The sequence below is a fragment of the Cupressus sempervirens genome, chromosome 1, assembly GCF_028749045.1.
Source record: "Cupressus sempervirens isolate cs-2001-9-10 chromosome 1, ASM2874904v1, whole genome shotgun sequence".
In the NCBI taxonomy this organism is placed as follows: Eukaryota; Viridiplantae; Streptophyta; class Pinopsida; order Cupressales; family Cupressaceae; genus Cupressus; species Cupressus sempervirens.
The window spans coordinates 336783337-336806850 of record NC_143118.1 but is presented as its reverse complement, the minus strand read 5'-3'; the positions used below and the strand labels follow the sequence as shown (position 1 = coordinate 336806850).

At 33.6% G+C, this 23514-nt stretch overlaps 1 protein-coding gene across 1 annotated transcript; it reads left to right on the top strand.

Annotated features, from left to right (window-relative positions):
- Positions 1 to 19245: 19245 nt before the first annotated feature.
- On the top strand, positions 19246 to 21006 carry LOC149577573 (MYB-like transcription factor EOBII). Its single transcript, XM_089789860.1, has 3 exons — positions 19246 to 19369; positions 19844 to 19973; positions 20493 to 21006. Exons 1-3 carry the CDS (start codon positions 19246 to 19248, stop codon positions 21004 to 21006), a joined length of 768 nt encoding a protein of 255 aa, XP_089645986.1.
- The last annotated feature ends 2508 nt before the right edge of the window (positions 21007 to 23514 follow it).

Below are 23514 nucleotides of genomic sequence, written 5' to 3'. Positions count from 1 at the left end.
ATAAAAGTTAGGAGAGGGTTATTTGAGATGGTAGAGATTTAGGGCTGTAGGAGCATGGCATCTATTTTTACTAGCAAGCCCTACACTAAACATAATCTTATGTCTAGTCTAGATTTGAAGGAAAAAGAAGGATCAGGCTCCCAAACTGATTAATCTGACCCAAGTGAAGGGTGTAGAAGGAAAATTTTGACGTATATAAGAGATAAAAGGGGTTGAACCAAGTCTGTGAACCCATTTGTTTATGTTTTCCTTGTAACCCAACCTAAACTGGCCATTTAGGACTGTGACACAAAGTGGGCATAACTTGATGTTGGAGCCAAGTTGGTGGTTAATCTTTTGGAATCTCTTAGGGGATGTTTAAGAGTGTTTAAAAATGAAAAAATAGTGGGGGGTAATTTTTATGGTTTGGGAGTTTGACCGTTAAAACTAGAAATTGTCCTAGTAGGAAGTGCTGGTAACAGTTTTGAAATTTGATTGTTGAGTGTTGAAAAACCTCAAGTTTGGGATTTTTCTTGTTGGTTTGAGTCTATAATAACCATTTGCATCTAAAAAGTTGAGTGTTGAAGCCATTTAAGAAGTATTTACCTTTGTTGGCCTATTGGTGGTAGAGAGTTCCTAGGTGTTGATCCAAGTTGTTTGAGTACCCTAAGTTTGAGGGCTGGGCTTGTGAAGTGGAGTCCACATGCAGGGTAGAGTCTCCATGTATTAGAAGTCCATTGGATCCTTAGTCCTTGGTGTCTTCAATGAATGTATCTTCATAGAATGAACTTGGTGCCCCTACACCATTAAGCGATGATGATGAACATGAGTACAAAAATGAGATCTGTGCCTACATGTTACAATGAAAAAGTTGTATCTATTTTGAAATTAAGAACTATAAAACAAGTTTCAAGAGAAGCTTAGGCTGGAAGATTTTTTTTCTATGAGATGATTGCTCTTGGTAATAAGCTACCAAATATTGAAATTACACTCAAATCCAATATTTGTAAGAATAAGGAAGAACTTTTGAAAGATAGTAGCTATGCTAAGTGTAAGAATTTTGTCAAAGCAAAAAATGAAAAATGACAAGATCTAGTAGCTCGATCGATAACGCAAATTTTCCAATTGTTGGCCAATAGTGGTGCAGGAGCACCAAGGTCATAAGCAGGAGGCAAGATGAGCAATCCTTAAGTGGATTGGAAGAAAAATGGCCTTCTAAGATCATTAAAACTTATAATGAGTTTAATCATGGATATGTGATCTTGTTTTGATCATAGATTGATCATATTGTAATAAAAGCTTTAATGTAACCCTGAATGGCATTATTGAGCCTACAAGGTACCTAGGGGTCATTGGGAATGGATTTGGATTGATCCTAGGTTAGGGGTGGATATAAAATACTTATAAAGGTCTTGAATAATGTAATAAGGCTATCAAAGCCTCTAAAAAATGTAAAAGGCACTAAAAATGCAATATTTTGTAAAATTGCCAACATTAGCAATATAAGCCAAAATGGGCTTAATCGAGTCATGTAAGGGGTCCAAAGGGTAGATATGATTTTTGTTTAATTTTTTGTGTTTAATAAGGTCTCAAATGACCATATTAATGTAATGGGATAGTCATGTAGCAAGGAATATCAAAAACTTGTCAATTGACAACTAAAAGTGTCAATTTGACAATAAAATAAGGTGATTAATGCACAAAGGTGGTTAGAGGGGTAGTTAGGAAGGTTTCATTTGGTTTTGAGAGTCTAAATGAGTTTAAAACTTCATTTTGATGTGTGGGAGACAATTTTGGATGGTCAAAATTGATTGGTAATGTAAGAGTTTTGAAGTTTGAGCAATGAATGCATAGTTTTCCCTAAAATTTTGATCAAAAATCTAAACTTATAACTGCTATAATTTCATTTTCAAATTAACTTTTGATCTATTTATTTTGGAGGTGATATGGAAATTTTTTAACTTTCATTTAGCATTGGTATGAAGGTTTATTCAATCGTTTTGTATTTTTCAAATTGACTATCCTAAAATCTGTTGTAGGTGACAATTTAAGAGGGGTTTGAGAGTCATTTTGTGAATCTGACCCATTCTACTTTATGTGGTTACTGGGGCTTGTGAAGTGGGTCAAGAATATTGTAAAATATGTTCTTTAATCATTCATGTGCAAGGAAGAACCTGGAGTTGATTTTTTGATGCCCAAGGGTATGGGGTTGAGTGAGAAAGAGTGTATAAAAAGGGGTATGTGACTACTCCAAAGGTGGATTTAGTGTTTTCTCCAAACAAGAGTTTAATTTTATGTTGGAAGTCATCTAATATAACCAAAGTGAAGGTTTTTGAACCGTTTTGGGGTTCTAGAGACGTTGCAAAGTAAGATTTCTAGAAAGCCCTAGGGTAAAGGGGTTAGAAAGGAGGGTTTTGTAAAAACCATTGTAAAGTTGATCATGAGACCAAAAAATAGAAGAATCCTTACATTTGAGTTGTTTCTTAAGACTTTTTTGGGTCATGGGAGTTCCAAGAGTCAAGGGATTGTGAGTTTCTTTGTAAATGGCCTCAAACTAGGCCTAGTTGGCAGACTGAAATAACTAGTTTTGAGTGATATTTTACAAAACAAGTATAATTGGTTTTGGAGTATATTTTAGAGTGAGGAAAAGGGTATTTTAATCACCAAATAGTTTAGGAAATTCTATGGTAAATTTTGGAGAAAACAACAAATTAGTGATTGGCAAGGGCTAGTTGGAACAAGCCTAAAAGAGGCAAAATTGAGAAAGTGTAAGAGATGAGTTGCTAAGAGTGTGCAAGGAGTTGGAATATGTTAGATGGGATGTTTTGAGATGATACAAGTTTTTGGGGTCATGGTATGAAGCCAAGGACAAGTTTTGGTATGTTGGAGGCACTAGGGTACACTAGGTGCATGGTGAACAATGTGAGTGTTTAGAAGAAAAATTGAAGATTTGGGTTATAATCTCTTAGACATGGTTGTAGGAAGATGTTACCAAGTCAAAGACCTTCTCTTGAACCCTAGTAGAGTCTAATTCCTTGGGTAGATTCCAAGAATACAAGAGAATCCTAGAGTTGAGTTGTGGTTCCTAGGGGAATATAGGAGGGCTTTGCATCAAACACACACACTTGTTGTATAGTCATGGATATTGTGATTATTCATGAACTTGAAAAACTAACACCATGTTAGAAATAGTGTTGTGAGAAAGGACTACAAAATAGAGGGAAATGGCCATCAAATATGCATGATTTAAATAGCTACATTAAAAAGCCCTTTACTTCATAAATCACTTCAACTCAATCATTATGTTGTACAAACAACCTCATCATATGTCACTTGAACAAACCTATCATGTAGAAAATGAGGGAAAAATCCATAAAATTAAATCTTAAAATGTTACAATAGTAAAAGCCTCATGGAACACACATGGGATGAATATACATAATCAAGTATTAACCCTTTCCAACATTCCAACTTTATGATAATAATGAGTCAAAGTCTAACAAATTGGAATGCAAGGATTGCAAGTATTTTTGGGTATCTATTGCAAGTAACCATGGTTTGGAAGAAAATTAAGAGTATTAGTCTTGTAGCCAGGAAAATGAGCCCAATAAACATTTTTGAGATGGTCATCTCATGATGATCATGGATAAATCATTCAAAGCATATGTTGAACCTACCCAATATATACCCGCATCACTTAAATCAAATTTAATGCTTGAACAAAATCAATAAATACAATAAAAGTTGTTAATATAAGAACCATTTTATGGAAGACTAAATTGATTGTCTATATACTTTTAATTCTTGTCAAATCCATCAATATACATTTTGTATCCTAAAATATCAAAAGTTTGATTTCTTTTCAATAGAACTAAATAGTCTTTTGGTTCTCTCAACCTATACATCGGTTGATCAACATTATCCTTAGAGAGAACTATATCTATAACCACCCCATTATCATCAGATTGAGACCTATTTTCCTTCTTACTTTTTGATGATTGTGATCCTCTACAATTCTAGGTATAAGATGATTAACACACAATGGTACTTGAACAAAGAACACTAATAATAATTGAGGATGTGAATTGATAATACCATTTCATAGATGATTTTGGCATCTCACCCTTTATCACTGGTGCTTCGACTTTATTAGCCCTCTTCTTTGGTGACCTGCAAATGAAGAATTAGCACAGTAAAAAATCTAAGATAAGATTAATCCACTAAAATTAGAGAATGACAAAAATTGAATTTGGCTTGTCATTAAGAATTATCCATTTGTAGAAATCCTTTCTTTTTGAGTTATATGGTAACCCTTGCTTGATGAGTATTGAAAACTTCTCCCATTATATCCTTGCTTTCGCTAGTTTGAAGTTTCTGGTTACATGCACACAATCATGACTTTACATCACAAAGCATTCACATTCTAACAATTTTCATGTTCTTTCATTACATTTTGATCTAAAGAAAAAATTCTAAACTTTCACTTATTCAAACGAGTAATCTAAAAATGGGTCCTATTAAAGAATCTAAAATAAATTCAAACAATGTATCTAGATTCTAAACAAATCAAAACATAAAATCTATGATTTAAACTAAATCTCATCACTTACACATCATAACAATACGGTTCACCTTAATCACGTGGATAGTCTTGGGGAAGAGGTTGTAACATTGTATTTGGATCCAATTGATCACTCATTCTCTCTCTCCCTCTCTCCCTATTCAATCTAATGAGTCAACTGGATTTGCTCAACATTTTAATATCTCAAGTATTGCCTCATGGCCTGACTTGCAAACTTTCCAAAGAATCTTATTAAGTGGTTTTCCACCATATTTTATCAAGTGGACATTTGATGCAACAAAAAGGTTTGAATAATGAAGAATCATCCTCTCTATTTGCCAATCCTCAAATAACCACAAGTTAGGGTTCTTCATAGAATATCGTCTAAGCTATGTGCTAATTACAACCACTGCATTAAGATGGTGCTCTAAACCTTCACCATCTATAACTGAGTGATCCAATTTTTGTTTGGCTTCAAAAAAATGACACAAATAATAATCTATCCCTTCTTCATTGTCTTCAGGTGCAATAACAACAAAAACATGGCCTGCAGTGACAAATGTACAAAATGCGGTCATTAATTCATAAAATATTTGGGTAGAATTTATAAAGTTACATATTGAAATTACAAAGATATATAAATATATATATATATATTACTAGGTTGCACTAGATCTGACAAGTGATCAAAGTCAATAGACGAATCCATCTCTATCATTTTCAATGATTGTGGGGGACAATAGGTGTCAATTGGGTCCAAAACTCATATATCCCATTTGGCCACCCATTCAGTTGACTAGAAGTCATCCCAATTTTCCTCTGCACATGATGGACAATATCATGCCATTTTTTGTGTGTGGATACTCCATGAACCTACATTAGAGCTTCTAAAAGAGTGTAACTCACTAGATCTTGTTAGTGTACAACAATCTTGATATGGTGCAATGTTAGTATTATCTATCAACCAAAAAAATCTATGAACCGTAGACTCACCTTCCTTACTTGGACCCATTGTAGCGTTACATCATTGGATGATTTATTTTGCATCTATCAATATTGCTCCATCTTTGTACTTTAGTTCTTCACGAGCCAAGGCTCTTTTAATGCATGTGCTTGCACCATCGTGCTCTCCCTTACCATCACTAGCCTCTGTGAAATTCCATAGATATTGAATTCTACACAACCTGTGCATCTTGCTCAACCAATAGAACATCCATGCATTCTTGAATTGATATGTGCAATTTTTTGACCAAATAATGTGCTGATGATATGTTATACCCCCGTTAGCCAAATCTCCATAAAATAGTTGAAAACAACCATGTACGAACTCTGTAGAATGTGATCGATCATTGCTGATGTAAAAATGGTACTCCCTCAAAATCTTCCTGTCATCCTTTGTACTTGTAGGTGAATGCATGAATGTTATGTGAACAAATATGGAATCCTGTTGAGAAGTATAATACTTTGCTTGCACCTCATTTTGTGGTTGTAGTGTGTAGTTCTCTGCGAAATCTACAACTGAAACAATGGTATCTAGTATAAATGTATCCTTGCACAATTTGAATTGCAAATCTAGCCATCGAGCTCTATGGGTATGCCTTGCATACTCGTAAATAATATTTTCACAAAAAATCTTCATGAACTCATACACTGGAATCTTTTCAATGAATAAATCACATCTTTTACCATGTTTCCCATCTTTTAGAGCATATGTCACTATCTTAAATTTTTCGTAATCTACTATTTCATTTCCAATTGCATGTGTACTATCCATATGTTGAAAAGTTGATAAAATTTGCAAAGAACCACAAAATAAGCACGTACCATCCAAGCATGATGTCTTGTAAAATTGTTGGCCGTCTCCTATTTCACATAAAATTTTGGATATGAATTCCCTTGAAGATCTTGGTGGCTCATTCACGTCACAATCCTGCAAAACAAACTGAGAGTGCAAAATTACGCATATATGCCTAAAAACATCAAAATGGTTAGAAAATTCAATATGTATCCTACAACAACAAGTTGTGCATGTGTGATTTATCTTCACATAAAAAGGTTTACCCATCTCAAAAAATCTTTGACTTATTCGAATTTGAGGATAACTACCAATAAATTTTGCAAAAAATTGTGTTTGAGTTGAGTCCAAAAAATGTTTCACATGTCGGTCGCGATTTTGGCTACCAATCCTCCTTCTTACAACATCTATTTGATTAGGGGAAACACGTGTGTTATTTTTTCAAAAATCTTCAATCAATGATTTCAAGGCTTCACTAATTTCTTTATCCTTTCATGGTAGTCTACCAGTAAATGTCCATAACTCATTTTTTGTTGGATCTTCCAATCTCTCATGCCTTAGCATGGCTCTCCTTAGAGAACTTCTACCAATTTTTAATGTTTTTCTTGTATTTCTCATGAGTTGAGATTTCTTCATTTGGCTACTTACTATTGTCGATGTAAGTACTCATCTTGTGATATTACTATCTTTGGTGTGTGATTTAGAACCCACTTTGTCATAAGCACTCATTAGATTCTTTACAATATTTTTTTTATTTGAATCGTCCATCGTTCTTAGCCCAAGAATCTTCATGATAGGCCTAAATTTCAAATTCCTCATCATTTCAACAAATAATTGGCATTGACCTGTAATATTTAATTCTTCAAAAAATAATCTCCACATATGATTAACATTTTTTTGACAAGTACGCTTGCTAATCTTGTCAGGCATTGATTTCAAAATGTTAGTATCAATATCAATCAAATATTTTGGTCTTCTAAAATGAATTCTAGAAGGTGTTCTAATCTTTTCAATTCTCTCAACATTTTTAACATCAATATAAGGTTTAGTGTATTGTGTAGCTTGAATAGAAGATGATGTGCTTTGGCAATAAGATGTAAAAGATGTAATTTCACCTACTTGATGTGTTGATGTTGTGCTTTCAACATGACATGATGGAGTGTGTATATTGTCGGATCTACAAATCAGTGTCTCTTCAACATGAGAGGACGATATGACTTCAACATTGGATGATGGTGTAGTGGACGATATGACTCCAACATTGGAAGATGGTGTAGCTTCATAATTCAATTGTCTTCTTGAGCATAACAGTCTCATTTGTTCTCTTTGTCTTTCTAATTCTTCCTCTTTGTTTCTTTGTATTGGTGGTTCTTGATCCTCTTCAAAAGTCAATTCTTCATTATTGCTTTGCAATTTTCTTTGTTCACGTAGTAATTTCATTTTATCTCTTTTAATTGCCAAATCTCTCTCCCTATCTTCATTTGTTTGAGTATTTGGTTTCTTCCTTGGCATGACGATGATTTCTACATGTCAAATTATTCAAACATATGAATTACTTAAAATGTTTAAATTACAAATTATTCAAATACATATAAAAATTATAATTATTTGAATGAATACACAATATATATCAAATGACTTGTCAAATTTCTAACCATTTGAAAATAACATTTCATTCAAACATACAATTTTCAATGAATTCACTATATATTAAACAACATGTCAAATTATAATCAAATTTGTATCTATATATTGACAAACGATATTTAAAATGGATTGCACTAACCTTTTCTATACAAGGAATATTCAAAAAGTCTTCAAATTGTGTATCCAATGGTTGAATTTGGTGTTTTCTAGCTTGAAAAAGTGTTGAAATAGTGTTTGCTATGTTGAAACCCGTGATTTCTATCGGAATAATAGAGTGCACAATAGACCAAAAGTAAAGAATGGATGAAATTGGCCCCAAAGTTTCTTGTTGACCATTTTTAGGTGATTCCATAAGGTGCGTATGCACTATAGTGCATACACACTATGTGAAAACACATCACTCCCCATCCTTGCTACTCTCTATCCTCCCTACTCTCTCTCTCTCTCACTCTCTCTCTCTCTCCCCACTCTCTCTCCCCTCTCTTGTCCCCTACTCTCTCTCTCCCTACTCTTCCCATCCTCTACACTCTCTCTCCCCCCTCTCCCATCCCCTACTCTCTCTCTCTCTCTCTCTCTCGCTCTTCCTCTCCCACCGCCTACTCTCTCTACCTCTCTCACCCTCTCTCCTCTCCTATCCCCTACTCTTTAGATATCTCTCACACACTCCCATCCTCCCTCTCCCACTTCCTACTATCTCTCTCTATCCCCTATCCCCCTACTCTCTCCCATCCCCTACTCTCTCTCACACTCTCTCACATCTACTACTCTCTCTCTCTCTCTCCCCTCTCCCATCTCCTAAACTCTCTCTTTTACAGATACGCACTCCCATCCCCCCTCTCCCACTCCCTCTCCCACTGCCTACTATCTCCCTCTCAAGTTCTCTCTCTCCCTCTCTACTCTCTCTCTCTACCCCATCCCCTTCTCTTACTATCTCTCTCCAATCCCCATCTCTCTCTCACACTCTCTCCCATCCCCTACTCTCTCTCTCTCACTCTCTCTCATCCATTCACTCTATCTCTCTCATCCCATACTCTCTCTCACACTCTTTCCCATCTGTTTACTCTATCTCTCCCATCCCATAATCTCACTCTACCATCCCCTACTCTCTCTCACACTCTCTCCCATCCCCTACTCTCTCTTACACAACCTCCCATCTACCCTTTTCTCCCTCTTCCACCACCTAGTCTCTCTCTCCCATCTACTACTCTCTCTACTCTCTCTCTCTCTCCCCTCTCCCATCCCCTAAACTCTCTCTTTTTCAGATACACACTCCCATCCCCCTCTCTCTCTCCCCTTTCCCATCCCTTACTCTCTAGATCTCTCACACGCACTCCCATCCCTCTCTCTCCTCCTCTCCCACTCCCTCTCCCACGCCCTACTATCCATCTCTCTCAAGTTCTCTCTCTCTCCCATCCCTTACTCTTACTCTCTCTCTTCCATTCCCAACTCTCTCTCACACTCTCTCCCATCCCCTACTCTCTCTCACACACTCTCTCCCATCCTTTCACTCTATCTCTCCCATCCCATACTCTCTCTCTGCCACCCCCACTCTCTCTCACTCTCTCCCATCCTTTCACTCTATCTCTCCCATTTTGTACTTTCTCTCTACCACCCCCTACTCTCTCTCACACTATCACACACTCTCTCTCTTTCACACACACTCTCTCTCTCTCTCTCTCTCTCCCCCATCCCCCTCTTTCTCTCTCTTCTCTCCCATCCCCTACTCTCAATCTCTCTCTCCCAACTTGTACTCCCTCTCACACTTCCTCTCTCTCCCATCCCCTACTTTCAATCTCTCTCCCCCATCCTGTACTCTCTCTTTGCCACCCCTACTCTCTCTCTCACACTTCCTCTCTCTCACATCTTGTACTCTCTTTGCCACCCCTACTCTCCCATTCTGTACTCTCTCTACCACCCTTACTCTTTCTCACTTCCTCTCTCCCATCCTGTACTCTCTCCCCTCTCCCATCCCCTACTCTCTCTCTCTCTCTCATATTATTGCATTTTTTCTAAGAGGTTTGATGATGACAACTACATTACTTTATGTTTATATGTTGATGATATGCTTTTAGTTGGGTCTAACATGGATCAGATTAAGGGGTTAAAATGCCAGTTAGCACATGCATTTGCTATGAAGGATTTGGGGGCAAAAAAAAATCCTTGGTATGAAGATTTGCAGAGATAAGAAGAATGAGAAATTGACATTATCTTAGGCTGATTATATTGAGAAGGTGTTGCAACATTTCTATATGGAGAATGCTAAAGCTGTCAGCACACCTTTACCTGGTCATTTGAAGTTGACTAAGGAGATGTGTCCCAAGACACAAGAAGAGGAGGACAAGATGTTTAAGGTACCTTATTCTTTAGTTGTAGGAAGCTTGATGTATGCTATGGTATGTACTAGGCCAAATATTACACATGCAGTAGGAGTTGTTAGCAGGCATATGAGTCATCCAGGGCTTCAGCATTGGAATGCATTTAAATGGATTCTTAGATATTTGAGAGGAAAATCTAGTAAGTGTTTATACTTTGGAGGCTCTACTAATAATTTACAATGCTATGTTGACTTAGATTTGGTAGGGGATATTGATACTAGAAAGAGTACTACAAGTTGTGTATTTACTGTTGGTGGGGTAGCCATGAGCTAGGTTTCTAGGTTACAGAAGGTTAATGCTTTATCCACTACAGAGGCAGAGTATATTACTGCTACAGAGGTAGCTAAGGAGATGATATGGATTTAGTTCTTCTTGGAAGAATTGGGACACCTTTAAAAGGATAATTACTTGTTTAAAGATAGTCAAAGTGCCATTCATATTGTAAAGAATTCAGCTCTACATTCAAAGACAAAACACATACAACTATGGTTCTATTTTATTTGATTAGTTTTGGATGATGGATAGTTAAAGATGGAGAAGATACATACAAATGATAATCCAAACAATATGTTTACAAAGGTTTTGACAAGGGAGAAGCTGAATTCCTCTTCAGCTTCCGTTGGTCTTCTAGACTGAATAGAATAAAAGAACAATAGAGTCCAGGGTGGTTTGATATTCTAGTGGGAGCTACAAGTTTAACAGTGCTATGATTAGTCTCCAAGTGGGAGGCTATTATTGTGGAGTCTAATCAGTCTTCAAGTGGGAGATTGTTGTGATATGGAGCCTAATCAGACTTAGATGTTTATTCGGCATGATTTCCCTCCAAATTATTTCTATGGGGGTTTGGGGGAAGCATCCCTAAGACAGGGTCAAGGGACAACACCCTTGTAGGGTCCTGGGGTAGTGCCCTAGGTGCGCTTCCTGTTGCAGTACATGGTGGGGTCGAGAGGCAATGCCTCCGCATAAGTTTTTGAGGGTGACGCTCCCAAAGATAAAAATACCCTTATATTGTAAAAGGCATCAGCTATTATTTTTCTATTATTCCAGCCCTAATTTTGTAAGTGGCAAAAAGCTTTTATAAAAAGACTTAGGATTAGGGATTTTCATAATGTGTGATTCAAAAATTGGTTCTTGTGGCAGTATTGAGTTGTAAGAAATTACAGATTGTAATCAGGTTTTGATCACTAGATAATAATACTGTTGGACTTGCTATTGGTGGATGTAGCCTAGAGATTGGGTGAACCACATTAAATCTTGGTGTCTTGTGTGTATCTTGTGTTCTCTTTTATGCGATCTACTATTTTATGGTATTCGTTATGTTTGCATGTAATTGGTATTTCTATCTGAGGTTAACCCTAACAATATTGCCTAAGTGAGTTTAGTATTAACCAAGCAATGTTTTACTTGAGTGAAATGTTATGTTCTAGTAAGAATAATAAAATTTTAAAGACAAAATCAGAGGCTAAATCTTTGTGGAATTCGAGAATGTTTGAGAAGTTCAAAAGAGAGAGTCAGAGTTTGTTACAAGATTAACGTCTGAAGAAATGCAAAGAAGATTTGATGATGGACATTAATCAAGGAGAAGGATGGAAACAAAGTTCTATGAAAGTTATACTTTTTGAGTGGCTAGATTCATTGCATTTGGTATGGATTTGAGATCGACGATTGTGATTAAGAAGAAATAATTGGAAGAATTTGGAAGCACAAAGATTACTATTTAAGGAGAAGTTGAGCAATTTTTTTGGTCACTGATGATGTTGCTGGTTGGGTGCTGATCGAATGTTAAGGAAGGAGATCAAAGTGCAAAGATGAAGTTGAAAGAAGAAGTAGGATGAACCAAACAAAGAAGAGAGAAGATCAAAGTAGAGTTGAAGGAAAGCTAAAGAGAGGAGTGAATCAATCAATTTATACTATAGGAGCCCTCATTTGGCCCTTGTAGAATTAAGAACATTTTGGTACATGTTGCACTAAAGTGTTCCTGAGGTAAACTAAGTTAAATTAGGAATAATTTTTTGGAGGCTAATATCGTAGGCCTCATGAGGGATATAAAATAAACATTAAGTGAAAAATAATCACCTTGGGAAGGCCTACAAGCATGTACATCACTTTTGAGATATTCTATTTGGCAACTCCAACTCACCTGGTGCATATACTTGCAATGTCACTTAATTGAATGTTTCATATTGGTACACCTTTCAAATGGTTCATAGAAGCACCAAACCACTATCTCCATTGGCTCTAGTTGGATGGATAAAAACTATTGGAGCCCTCATTTTTCCTACATAGCATGAAGAATATTTCAGTTCCTATTACACCAAAGTGTTCCCAAGGAGCACTAAGTCAAATTGAGCATCCTACTTTATGTATTGAAAATAGTAGGCAAAACAATTTCATATCCAAATACCCTTTGGAAGTTTCACAATATTTTTAAAATTTAAGTACAATTCCTTTGGACAAACTCTACAAGACAAAGTGATTTACTGTTGCTCAAGGCCTAATTAGGATAGTTTTACAGAGTAAGTATATTCTAAACTTCACACCAAGACTCCAAACTTGGTGCAACATCATGAAATGTTTCTAAACCAAGAATTTTTGAACTATTTGGACCCATTAACTTCTTAAGTGGAATTATACCAAACCCTCACCAAATAGGTGTAAAAATTGGGCTTCTTGGATGCCTTGCAAAAAATCACTTCCTGGCTTCAACTAAAGTTGTTTCACCATTTGTAGGACATGTACCCTCAAAATATAAGGAAAATATACCATATTAGTGCCTCTACATCAAGGACCTAAGATAAGTAAGTAACAAAAGTTTATGAAATCATGTGATTAGTTTTGATGTGATCAAGAATTAGTATTGACATCAAATGAGCCATTAAGGCTTGATCAATGCAAGAAAGGGTCTAAAAGACCTAATTATGATGTATTGTTTAGTCTATTACAACTTTTCATTGTAGTGAGAAACATAGTGTGTAAGTGGGCTAATGGTCCTAAATAGGACCATAAGACCAACCATTGTAATTTGGCCAGATATATATGACTAGGTTTGTAGGAGTGAAATTAACCCTTGCAAATCCCAAATCAACTCATAAACTTAATTTTCCAAAGAAAAATTAACATCTCTGATTAATTTATTTCATCTACCACCTATCATTCATTCAATAGTAATTGGTAAGATAAACTTCATTGGTTCATATCGAATAATCTTAATTGGAAAAACAACTTTCATCTACATGACACATGAAGAGCATACATTGATACTTAAAATGTAAACTACATGTGTGTGTGTGTGTGTGTGTGTATCTCTATGTGTATGTATATATAAATATTTATGTATATATACATGTGTGTATGTGTATTTGTAGGGCATGAAATAAACACACACACACACACATACACACATCTATATATATAATACTTTCTTACATCAACTATATGTTCAATTATGTCATACATAAACTATATGTCCAATAATGTCATGTACATCTAGAATATTTCCAATAATGCCATACATCAAATATATGTCCAATATGTCATACACCAACTATATCCAATAAAATATACAAAAAAATATGTCCACTAATACAATATAGGTGTACAATGTGTATCCCTAATCTACCTCTTCCTGCAAGGTGAAGAAAAAAATCTTTGGCTATTTTTTATTAGTGTATATGGAGATGGTGTAGATGAGGAGGTCTTCTGAATATGCTTACTAGTCTTCCTATCTAGACTCTTCAACAAATCGAGTTGATAAGTTAAAAAGTTTAAGAATCAATAACTATTATATATCAAAATTCAAAAAATGTACAAATAAAATAAAATATGTTCTTACCACTACCAAATAGTCACTATGTACATCCACCTTGGGGGAACATACAATTTGGAGTAAAAAGGCCCTACAAAAAAGAAAAGAAAAATCAATAAAATAAAAATATGAATATGATTTAAAATTTCAATACTAGCTATTATAAATAACAAATAAAATTAAAAAATTCTCTTATAACTTAGTTAATGCTTCAAAAGTAGTGACTACAACAACTAATCTATGATTGATACTCTCATGAACAATGAGAGCAGTCTCTGATGCCAATAGATGAAAATGATTTAAAACACATATTATTTTTAGTTATCACACACACACACACACACACACACACACACACACACACACACACACACACACACACACACACACACACACATTTGTACAACATCAATAAATTCTTGTACCTCTCTAAATGTACTACTGCATCCTTCACTGCACAATGTTAATATTGATGTTGCAACATTTATGTAATGTAGATGTATGCACATATATTATATAACCATTCATATGAGAATGTGCTATAGATGTACCAAATATAATACATTCTAGCGCATATATATACATGTGGGGATAATGATGTCATTGCAAAGCTAGGTGACCCCATCTCAAGACTGCCATGATCACTTTGACTCTGCATATTGATCATAGTATGCCAACTTTTTAATTATTCATTCATTTCTAAAATTAACATGGTTAATTAAATTAAATTAACATGCCAAGAAAGATACTGCTACATAAGTGGTATGGCACCCATTCATTGTCTAATGTGAAAGTCAATGGTCCAATAAAGAACTAAGTAGATGCATAATAATTTACAAGTCAATAATTCATATGATTAAATAATAATTAAATATAATAGTTTAAATTATTAAGTTGATACATACTTGTGGAGTCATCAACGTAGAGTAAAATAGAGCCAGATGATCATTACAAGTGCCACTAATAATCTTGCCCCAAATTTTGAATACAACCAATGCATACTAATTTATCAATCATTAATGTATATATGAGATGTGATCAAATCAATTTAATATAATTATAAATCTTTGCCTATGTATCAGTGAATTTTTTTGCATTGAGGTACTCATCATTCATTAGTCCACCATATTCCTCCATGTCTCCACTAGCAGTGCCAAATGAGTACAATGATCCACATGCTTGGTACATATGGTCTCATCTAGATTTATGATGCCCTTTCTCAAGTAAAGGACTAGCATAACGAATGAGGGTCTAAGTCAAAGAACTAATGGTTCCTAGTGTGTCGTTCTCTACATGTTCCTTCACAATGAAAATAATACTAATATGCTCCACCTAGGGCTTGTTGACATGCACCCTAGGTTCCTTGGGATCACAATGTTCCCTCCACTTATCAAATGATGACTTTCCACCTCTACCTTGAGAATCTACCTTATCAAAATAATTTGGGATCTCCCTAATGATAAACTCACAATGCAATTTCCTTAAGAAATATATAGGATCCTCATGATTGTTATAGGGAGGGGCATCAAATACTATCCACCATTTGTCCCAAAAGTTATTTATTATGTCCTCACTAATGCACCAATGAATACACAACCTCTTCATTGTAGTTCTAAGGTTGTAATTTTCTCAGATTTTTTAAAGCAATTTGCATAGGTCATCTTTTGTAATTTTTTTCTTTTTTACATCTTCATATGATAACTTATTTGCATAATATTTTTTTTTCTCTTCTCTTGTATTATGCCATATATTAAGTTTCCCACTAACTGAGCTTACATGGGTCAAAATGGATTCAAGTGATTGTGCAAGTTGTGCATTTCTAGGATTTGTTTGAACCAAAATTTTGAGCCACCTAACCAATGATTCTAATTCACTTTTCCCTCTTTCAATTTTATTTAATATTTTTTTCTTAATGTCTAAGGAGGAGGTGTTTGGATTTGTGGAGGTCATAGAGGTTCTTGTTCTTCAATATATGGAGTATTTGATGGAGGATTGACTATTTGCACATTAGCCACTAGTAGCAATTAAATAATCCTATTTTAAAAACCTAATAAAACATAATTTTGAAAATTGAAAACTAACAAAAAACTTAAATTTTATCAAAATAAGAGCTAAAATACTTACTTCTTCAATTGGATTTTGATTGACGTTGATACAAAGACATTTTCTAGTCAATTTGGTGAACAAATTTTTAAAACAATACACGTTCACACTTTGGGATGTAGTAGAAGACCCTTAGTTCCCATTTGGAAGAGTTAAAATGAAAAAATAGTTACATAGGTTTTGATTTTCATTATTTTTTTGACAGTGTGATTGTGTTATAGCACAATTGTGCTAAGTTTTGAATTAAACAAGCCTAGGGCTCAAACTATCTAACCCATAACACTATCATCCTATACTTCGATTGCACTATTAGTTGATTATGCTATGCCTTGAATTGGAAATAAAAAATAATTTAGAAAGTGACATCTTTTTGGTTTCTCATTTTTGTACACTTACCCATAAATAACTAATTAAATCTTAATCTAAAATTTAATTTAGGAAAAGGGCTAGAGTCTAATTTGTTGAGCACAATTTGTAAGAATTATGACATGTGATAAGGAGGCATTCACTTAGGTTGAAAACCTCAAATGTGTTGTAATGCAATGTTCTACATGCATGAACTTGATAGATAAGATCCCTAGGACATATTTTATCACATCTTATGAGAATGAATGATGAAATTCAACGCATGTATGACCTTGACAAAAATGATCCATATGAGAACCCATTTCATGTTAGTAATCCCATAAGGTGTTTGGTTCATTATCTTGAGTGATGAGTTCTCATAAACCATTACTCATCAAACATGGGCCATAAGTTTGACTTAGGGGGCAATCCCATGAGGGGGGCTTCAAGATCTATTTTTATGGAGTGTAATGTCCCATGTAGTGAAAAAAATGCTACAAGATTAATTGGAAACTTGCCCTCAAAAATAGCTTCCCCTATTTTTTAGGGTGCTAATTTGAGCGCGTGGAAAATGCCAGTGGCTAAAATTGCTCCAACAACTTAGGTTTTTTGTTTGCCACTTGGCAATCAAGTATCTTTTTTAATTCTTATCAATATTACTTAAATTGACAATGCTGAATAAAATAATTCATGAGACCACCAGCTTCCATAAGTTGTGGAGATTAAAATTTTAAGCATAAAATCAATGTCAAAATTCACAGGATGTCCCACTTTAAAATAATCCCAAAAAGTATGAGTAGAACCCGCTAAATTTTTTTAGGAACCCCCCCTTCATGGGACTGCACCCTTAAAGAGTACATAAGAAGCATTGGGCCTTCCCAAGATGTGTATGATTCATTAGAATGAGAGATGGATTTTGGTGGACCACTACTCATGAAGCATGGGCAAATGAGTTTGACTCAATAAAACTAGAAAGGAAGCAATAGGCCCGCCTAAGAGGTGCATGATTCATTCTAATGAGGGATGGATTCTTGTGATCCACTACTCTTGAAACATCTACGAACCAATTTGACTTGAAAGTCTCCATAACAACACCACAAACATGATCCCTCTCAATCAAAAAAATGATTTGTGATCTGATATACACCACAAACATGGGCCATAAGTTTGACTTAGGGGGCAGTCCCATGAGGGGGGCTTCAAGATCTATTTTTATGGACTGTAAGGTCCCATGTAGTGAAAAAAATGCTACAAGATTAATTGAAATCTTCTCCTCAAAAATAGCCGCCCCTACTTTTTAGGGTGCAAATTTGAGCGGGTGGAAAAGGCCAGGGGTTAAAAATTTCTCCAACAACTTAGGCTTTTTGTTTGCCACTTGGCAATCAAGTATCATTTTTAATTCTTATCAATATTACTTAAATTGACAATGCTGAATAAAACAATTATGAGACCACTAGCTTCCATAAGTTGTGGAGATTAAACTTTTAAGCATAAACTCCACGTCAAAATTCATGGGACCTCCCACTTAAAAATAATCCTAAAAAGTCTCAATAGCACCCATTGAATTTGAATTTTTTTAGTAAGCCCCCCTCCATGGGACCACACCCTTAGAGACTACATAGGAAGCATTTGGCCTTCCCAAGAGGTGTATGATTCATTATAACGAGAGATGGGTTTTGGTGAACCACTACTCATGAAGCACGGGCCAATGAGTTTGACTCAAAAAATGACAAAGGAAGCAATAGGCCCACCCAGGAGGTGCATGATTCATTCTAATGAGCAGTGGATTCTTGTGAACCACTACTCTTGAAACATCTATCAACCAATTTGACTTGAAAGTCTCGGTAACAACACCACAAACAAGATCCCTCTCAATCAAAAAAATGATTTGTGATTTGATATACACCATTTTCAATCAAAAAAATGATTTGTGATCTGATATACACCATTTTCAATTAATTGTAATTTAAAGTACTATTTCTTTTTGTTATAATGTAATATAGAGAAAAAAAATACCACCATCTACACAATCTACTAATTCAATAAAAAAGTCATTTATCCATAGTTTAATATACTAAAAAATTGAAAGAAAGCTAAGCCATATGTTCTTCTAGACTAACATAGGGCATCAGATTTCTGGTACGGAGCATTGATCCGTATCCAAGTCTGGTCTGAAATCATCCAACAACGATCTCATTTTTCAGCTTTTTGACAAAAAGTTCTCCCACGCCTCGTCTGCATTATCGCAAACCTTCCTCACAACGCAACCCACTAACAATCTATCCTTTACTACGTTACCACGTTGCCATTTCTCATTATTTTCATTATCTTAGAAAGTATTTTGTATCTCTTTTACTTCTCAATCATGCATGCGTTTCACATATAATATACATGATTTCGCCATCAGAAATTATATGTCGGCCCTGTGAATCCAATATTATCATACACATCACAGATTACGTGTACTTCTGCCTTGACTGTTTCTGTTACAGTCAACACACATTCCGTGCATTCTTCACTAACTCTACCCTTTATAAGTCTCTTTGGGTCTGTAAATAAATAGACAAGCATTCTTCTTCGCTATATCTATAGAATTAAGAGAGTTTAGTAGATAGAATTATATTTATTCATTTTGATGACGAAGGAGAAAGATGAGAAAATAAGGAAAGGTCCCTGGACTATGGAGGAAGATATTCGCCTTTCTTCTTTCATTGCTCTTTATGGGAGTGGGCGCTGGGATCTTCTTGCCAAAACAACAGGTATGCTGAAAAATAACTTGTCCATGAATGAGGGCTTGAACTCTTGATTTGATATAATTTTTAGTTTATGTTATTGCTAATGTGTTCTTTTATGGTTATATGTGCTGATATGTGTTATATGAATATTGGTTTATAAGAATTCATGTCATATGAATATTGGTCTATAAGAATTCATCTTTATGGATATGGGTCACAAGAATTCAGTTATAAATGAATGGTACATTGAGTCAATTTTAAATGAATGGTACAATGACTATTCATTATATTTAGATGAAGTTGCATTGGGTTGCTTGACTATATTATTCTAATCAAACATGTTAAACTAAGGAATTTTCTTAAACTTGAATTCACTTAGATTGCTACTAATTTGAGAAATTTTCACAAGTGTTATATTAAACCATTTATTATAGAACCCATGGAACTCCTTTTAACAAAACATCTTTTACTTATCTATTTTCTATCTGTTTTGAACAGGGCTTAAGCGAAGTGGGAGGAGCTGCAGGCTTAGATGGCTCAACTATCTATCCCCGGATCTTAAACGAACAAACATAACTCCAGAGGAAGAAAGTATGATTGTTGATCTGCATGCCCGTTGGGGAAATAGGTATATATTTCTTGAGGAAATATGTTCACTTATTTGAATTAAACCATACATTTTAAGTCTTGATTTATATAGGTAGCTTATTTGAAATCATATTAATATGTTAGTTCTATTAGAGAAGCTAGAGTGGTTTGAGAAGTATTATTGAACAAGTATGTATTTAAACTTGTCCTACATTCTTAATTTGATTTGTTCAGCTTCATCATCTCAAAATATAGTATTAGATGGATTCTCAATTAAAGCGAGTGTGATTTCATATGAACCACTTTACCAATTCAAAATTTAGAATTCTTAATTCAACTTATTTAAGCAGCCCATTTAAAATCATATTAGAATCATATTAGATGAAACAATATTAAGAAAATTAGTCTAATTTTAGATAAATTGTCTGAATAAACCAAAACATAGAATAAACTATCTGACAGTGATTATATGAAACATTAATTTACGTATATCTTTTTATGTGCATTACAGAGTTTCCATTAATGCTCTTTTCTTGCTCTGCTGATTACACAACTTCAGGTGGTCTCGAATAGCACAGAATTTACCAGGAAGGACAGATAACGAAGTTAAAAACTATTGGAGAAGTGTAATAAAAAAAAAACCCCATATTCAGGAAACTACAACAGGCAATCATAAAATCAAATTGGATTGTCAGCCATTAATGCGTTCTTCCTCCCTTCCCATTTCATATGGCAAACCAAATTCTTTGCAAATCAAAATTCAAGAGTCTCCTCCTTGCTTTTCAAAACGGTGCACTGATGATGACCAAGCAATTTCAGATCTATTGAGTAGAAGATCAGATGAAGAAAATGGTGATAGATGGGTTAATCCATGTTCAAAGCAGAAAGGTGGAGATGGTGATTCATACGACTTACCTCGCTGTTTTTCAGTGGAATCTCTAAATACCATGGCATTCTATGAGCAGCAGGGAGATGGGAATGTGGGTTTTCCTTTGTATTATTCTTCTTCTCCCAATTTCTTCTCAAATCCCAAGTTTTTCTCAGATGAATTATGGAACATAGATAATCAGTAAGCATTGTAATTCTGCTAGAGAACATTTAGTCACTTTATGAACAAGGAAAGTTGTAATCCAATATTTTTTTCTTCCTTTGTATTATTTTTTAATGGATCATGGGTGTTTCTAAAGTGTTGGTAACATTTATTTTTATACAATTTAATTTAGAAACTACAAGAATAAAATCTATAGATTTTGAAAATCTGATATTATTAATATGGTGATGATCTGTAAAAGAGTTAATCATGAAATTTCATTTTGAAATATTATATAAGGAAAAAAAGTTAGTCATGAAATTTCATTTTGAAATATTATATAAGGAAAAAAAGTTAGTCATGAAATTTCGTTTTGAAATATTATATAAGAAATATTAGATCTATTGTACACCTAAACATCATCTTTGATTTGTCTAGATCAATCAAATTATATTTCAATATTTTTAATAATAGCAATCTACTAATGTGACATGGGATGAACCATCAAAACAAAACTACCAAAACAAAATAAGACTAGTGTTATGTTGTGATTTAAATGAAATCTAATTAATTTTTATTAGGGGCCGCCATCTATCTATCAATGTGACTTCAGATGAGTCAGCTTAATCAAATCAAAATTTAATCATGCTCGGTCTTCCAATAAAATCCACCTAATATGGCCCATCTATTTGTATGACATAAGACATGACAAAAAGTCCAAAATTTCAATTATACTACTCATCCTAGGCTGAAAAATTGCAAGACGGCATGAATTGATAGGCTAAAATTTTAGAGAACCGTCAATATGACAAATAAATTTATTAGTAAACCATAACTAGTACAACTTAGAATTATATGTATAATATAATATATATGCATAATAAATATGTATTATTTTATTTTATATATGATTCTATTTAGATATGTTTCTATTTTGATGATTGTATATTTATATTAATTCAGAATCTTTAATAAAATAAACATATAATGAATTTTAAAAACTTATTTTTATATATTTTTATATTATTTATTATATTGACAATCAATTTTTTTCTTAAAACGTAAATGAAAAACATCAAAAAAATTTAACCGTCAAAAGGCAACTGTCAAATTCCAATCTGATATTACTGCTTGAAATATATCTATATCTATAATTTAAAGTGATTCTTTTAAGAAAACTTGTAAATCAAAATGGAAGCTACTAAATCAAACTCACAGACGGATTAAAAAATACAGAGAAATAATTTCTGAAAGAGGTGAAGAATGTATCAAAATGGCAGCAGAAACAAATATAAAAATCGAGGCAAGAAGACTGTCAACAGAGCTTTTATTATTTTTTAATTGATTAAATTCCTTGGATTTATAGCCACAAATAACTGTTGCCTATTATTGATTAATAAATCTTCTTGCTCAAGTCCCCTGACATTTTAAATGGTTTATATCACGTCTAAAAAAACGACCTTTTCCTGCTCTCCAAAGCATGCACATGTACTTCAAATTTGACAAGTGTATAGTGTATCATTCACGTATCTTCTAGTTTAAAATATATAAGAAATGATTAACTATAAAAATAATTTTATATAGACATATTTTTTAAATCTAAAAATTGAGTTCATTTTTAATTAAAAGGCGGGTAAAATTTTTATTGGATACCATAGAACAAAAAAAAAACAAAGAGCGCTAAAGAACTTTATTGTGGTCCACAAGTTGAACCAAAACTGAGTTCATTTTTATTTGATGAACATCTTTTTAATTTTTAAATAGATTAAATTAGAAATATTTGAAATGATCATATAAATATAATTGATGTTATTGATTTATTGGTTCTAAGCTTCAACTTGACCTTTTATAATAATTTATATTTATATTTTAAAAATCATTAGCTTTCTTTCAAGATATAATATTCATGGATTTCTTGTACTTATAGTTACAACTAGCTTATATATATATATATATATATATATATATATATATATATATATATGTCGAGAGTTATCCTTTTGGAGACATCTATTTTCATAATCTAACTAAATACAATAGTCACCTCAGAAGGATAACTCTCGGCTTTTATATATATAAAAATATATATAAGCTAGTAGGAAACGTGACGTACAATTAATAATGTTATTTGTTTAAATATATTATATTTATTTATTTTAATTATTTAATTTTTTTAAAAATATTTTTTTCATTTATTAAGTTTAACTAATCATTAGAATAAATAATTTTAATTATTAATACATATTAAAATAAAATTTGGCATAATGCATCCAAATAAATAATTTTGAATGACTTAATAAAAAAGTTAAAATTTTAAAGGGTCAGTACCAATTTTATATTTATTAGTATTAATTTTGATGATTATGCATACAAATAGCATATGAGTTTTAAAGAAAATGCCAGAATCAATTTTATACATTTTATTATTAGTTTCGATGATTTTGCATAGATAATATAACATCTAACATATCAATGAGAGCATAAATTTTATACATAACATACATATCAATGTCAACATCAATTTTATAAATATTATTATTAGTTTTGATGA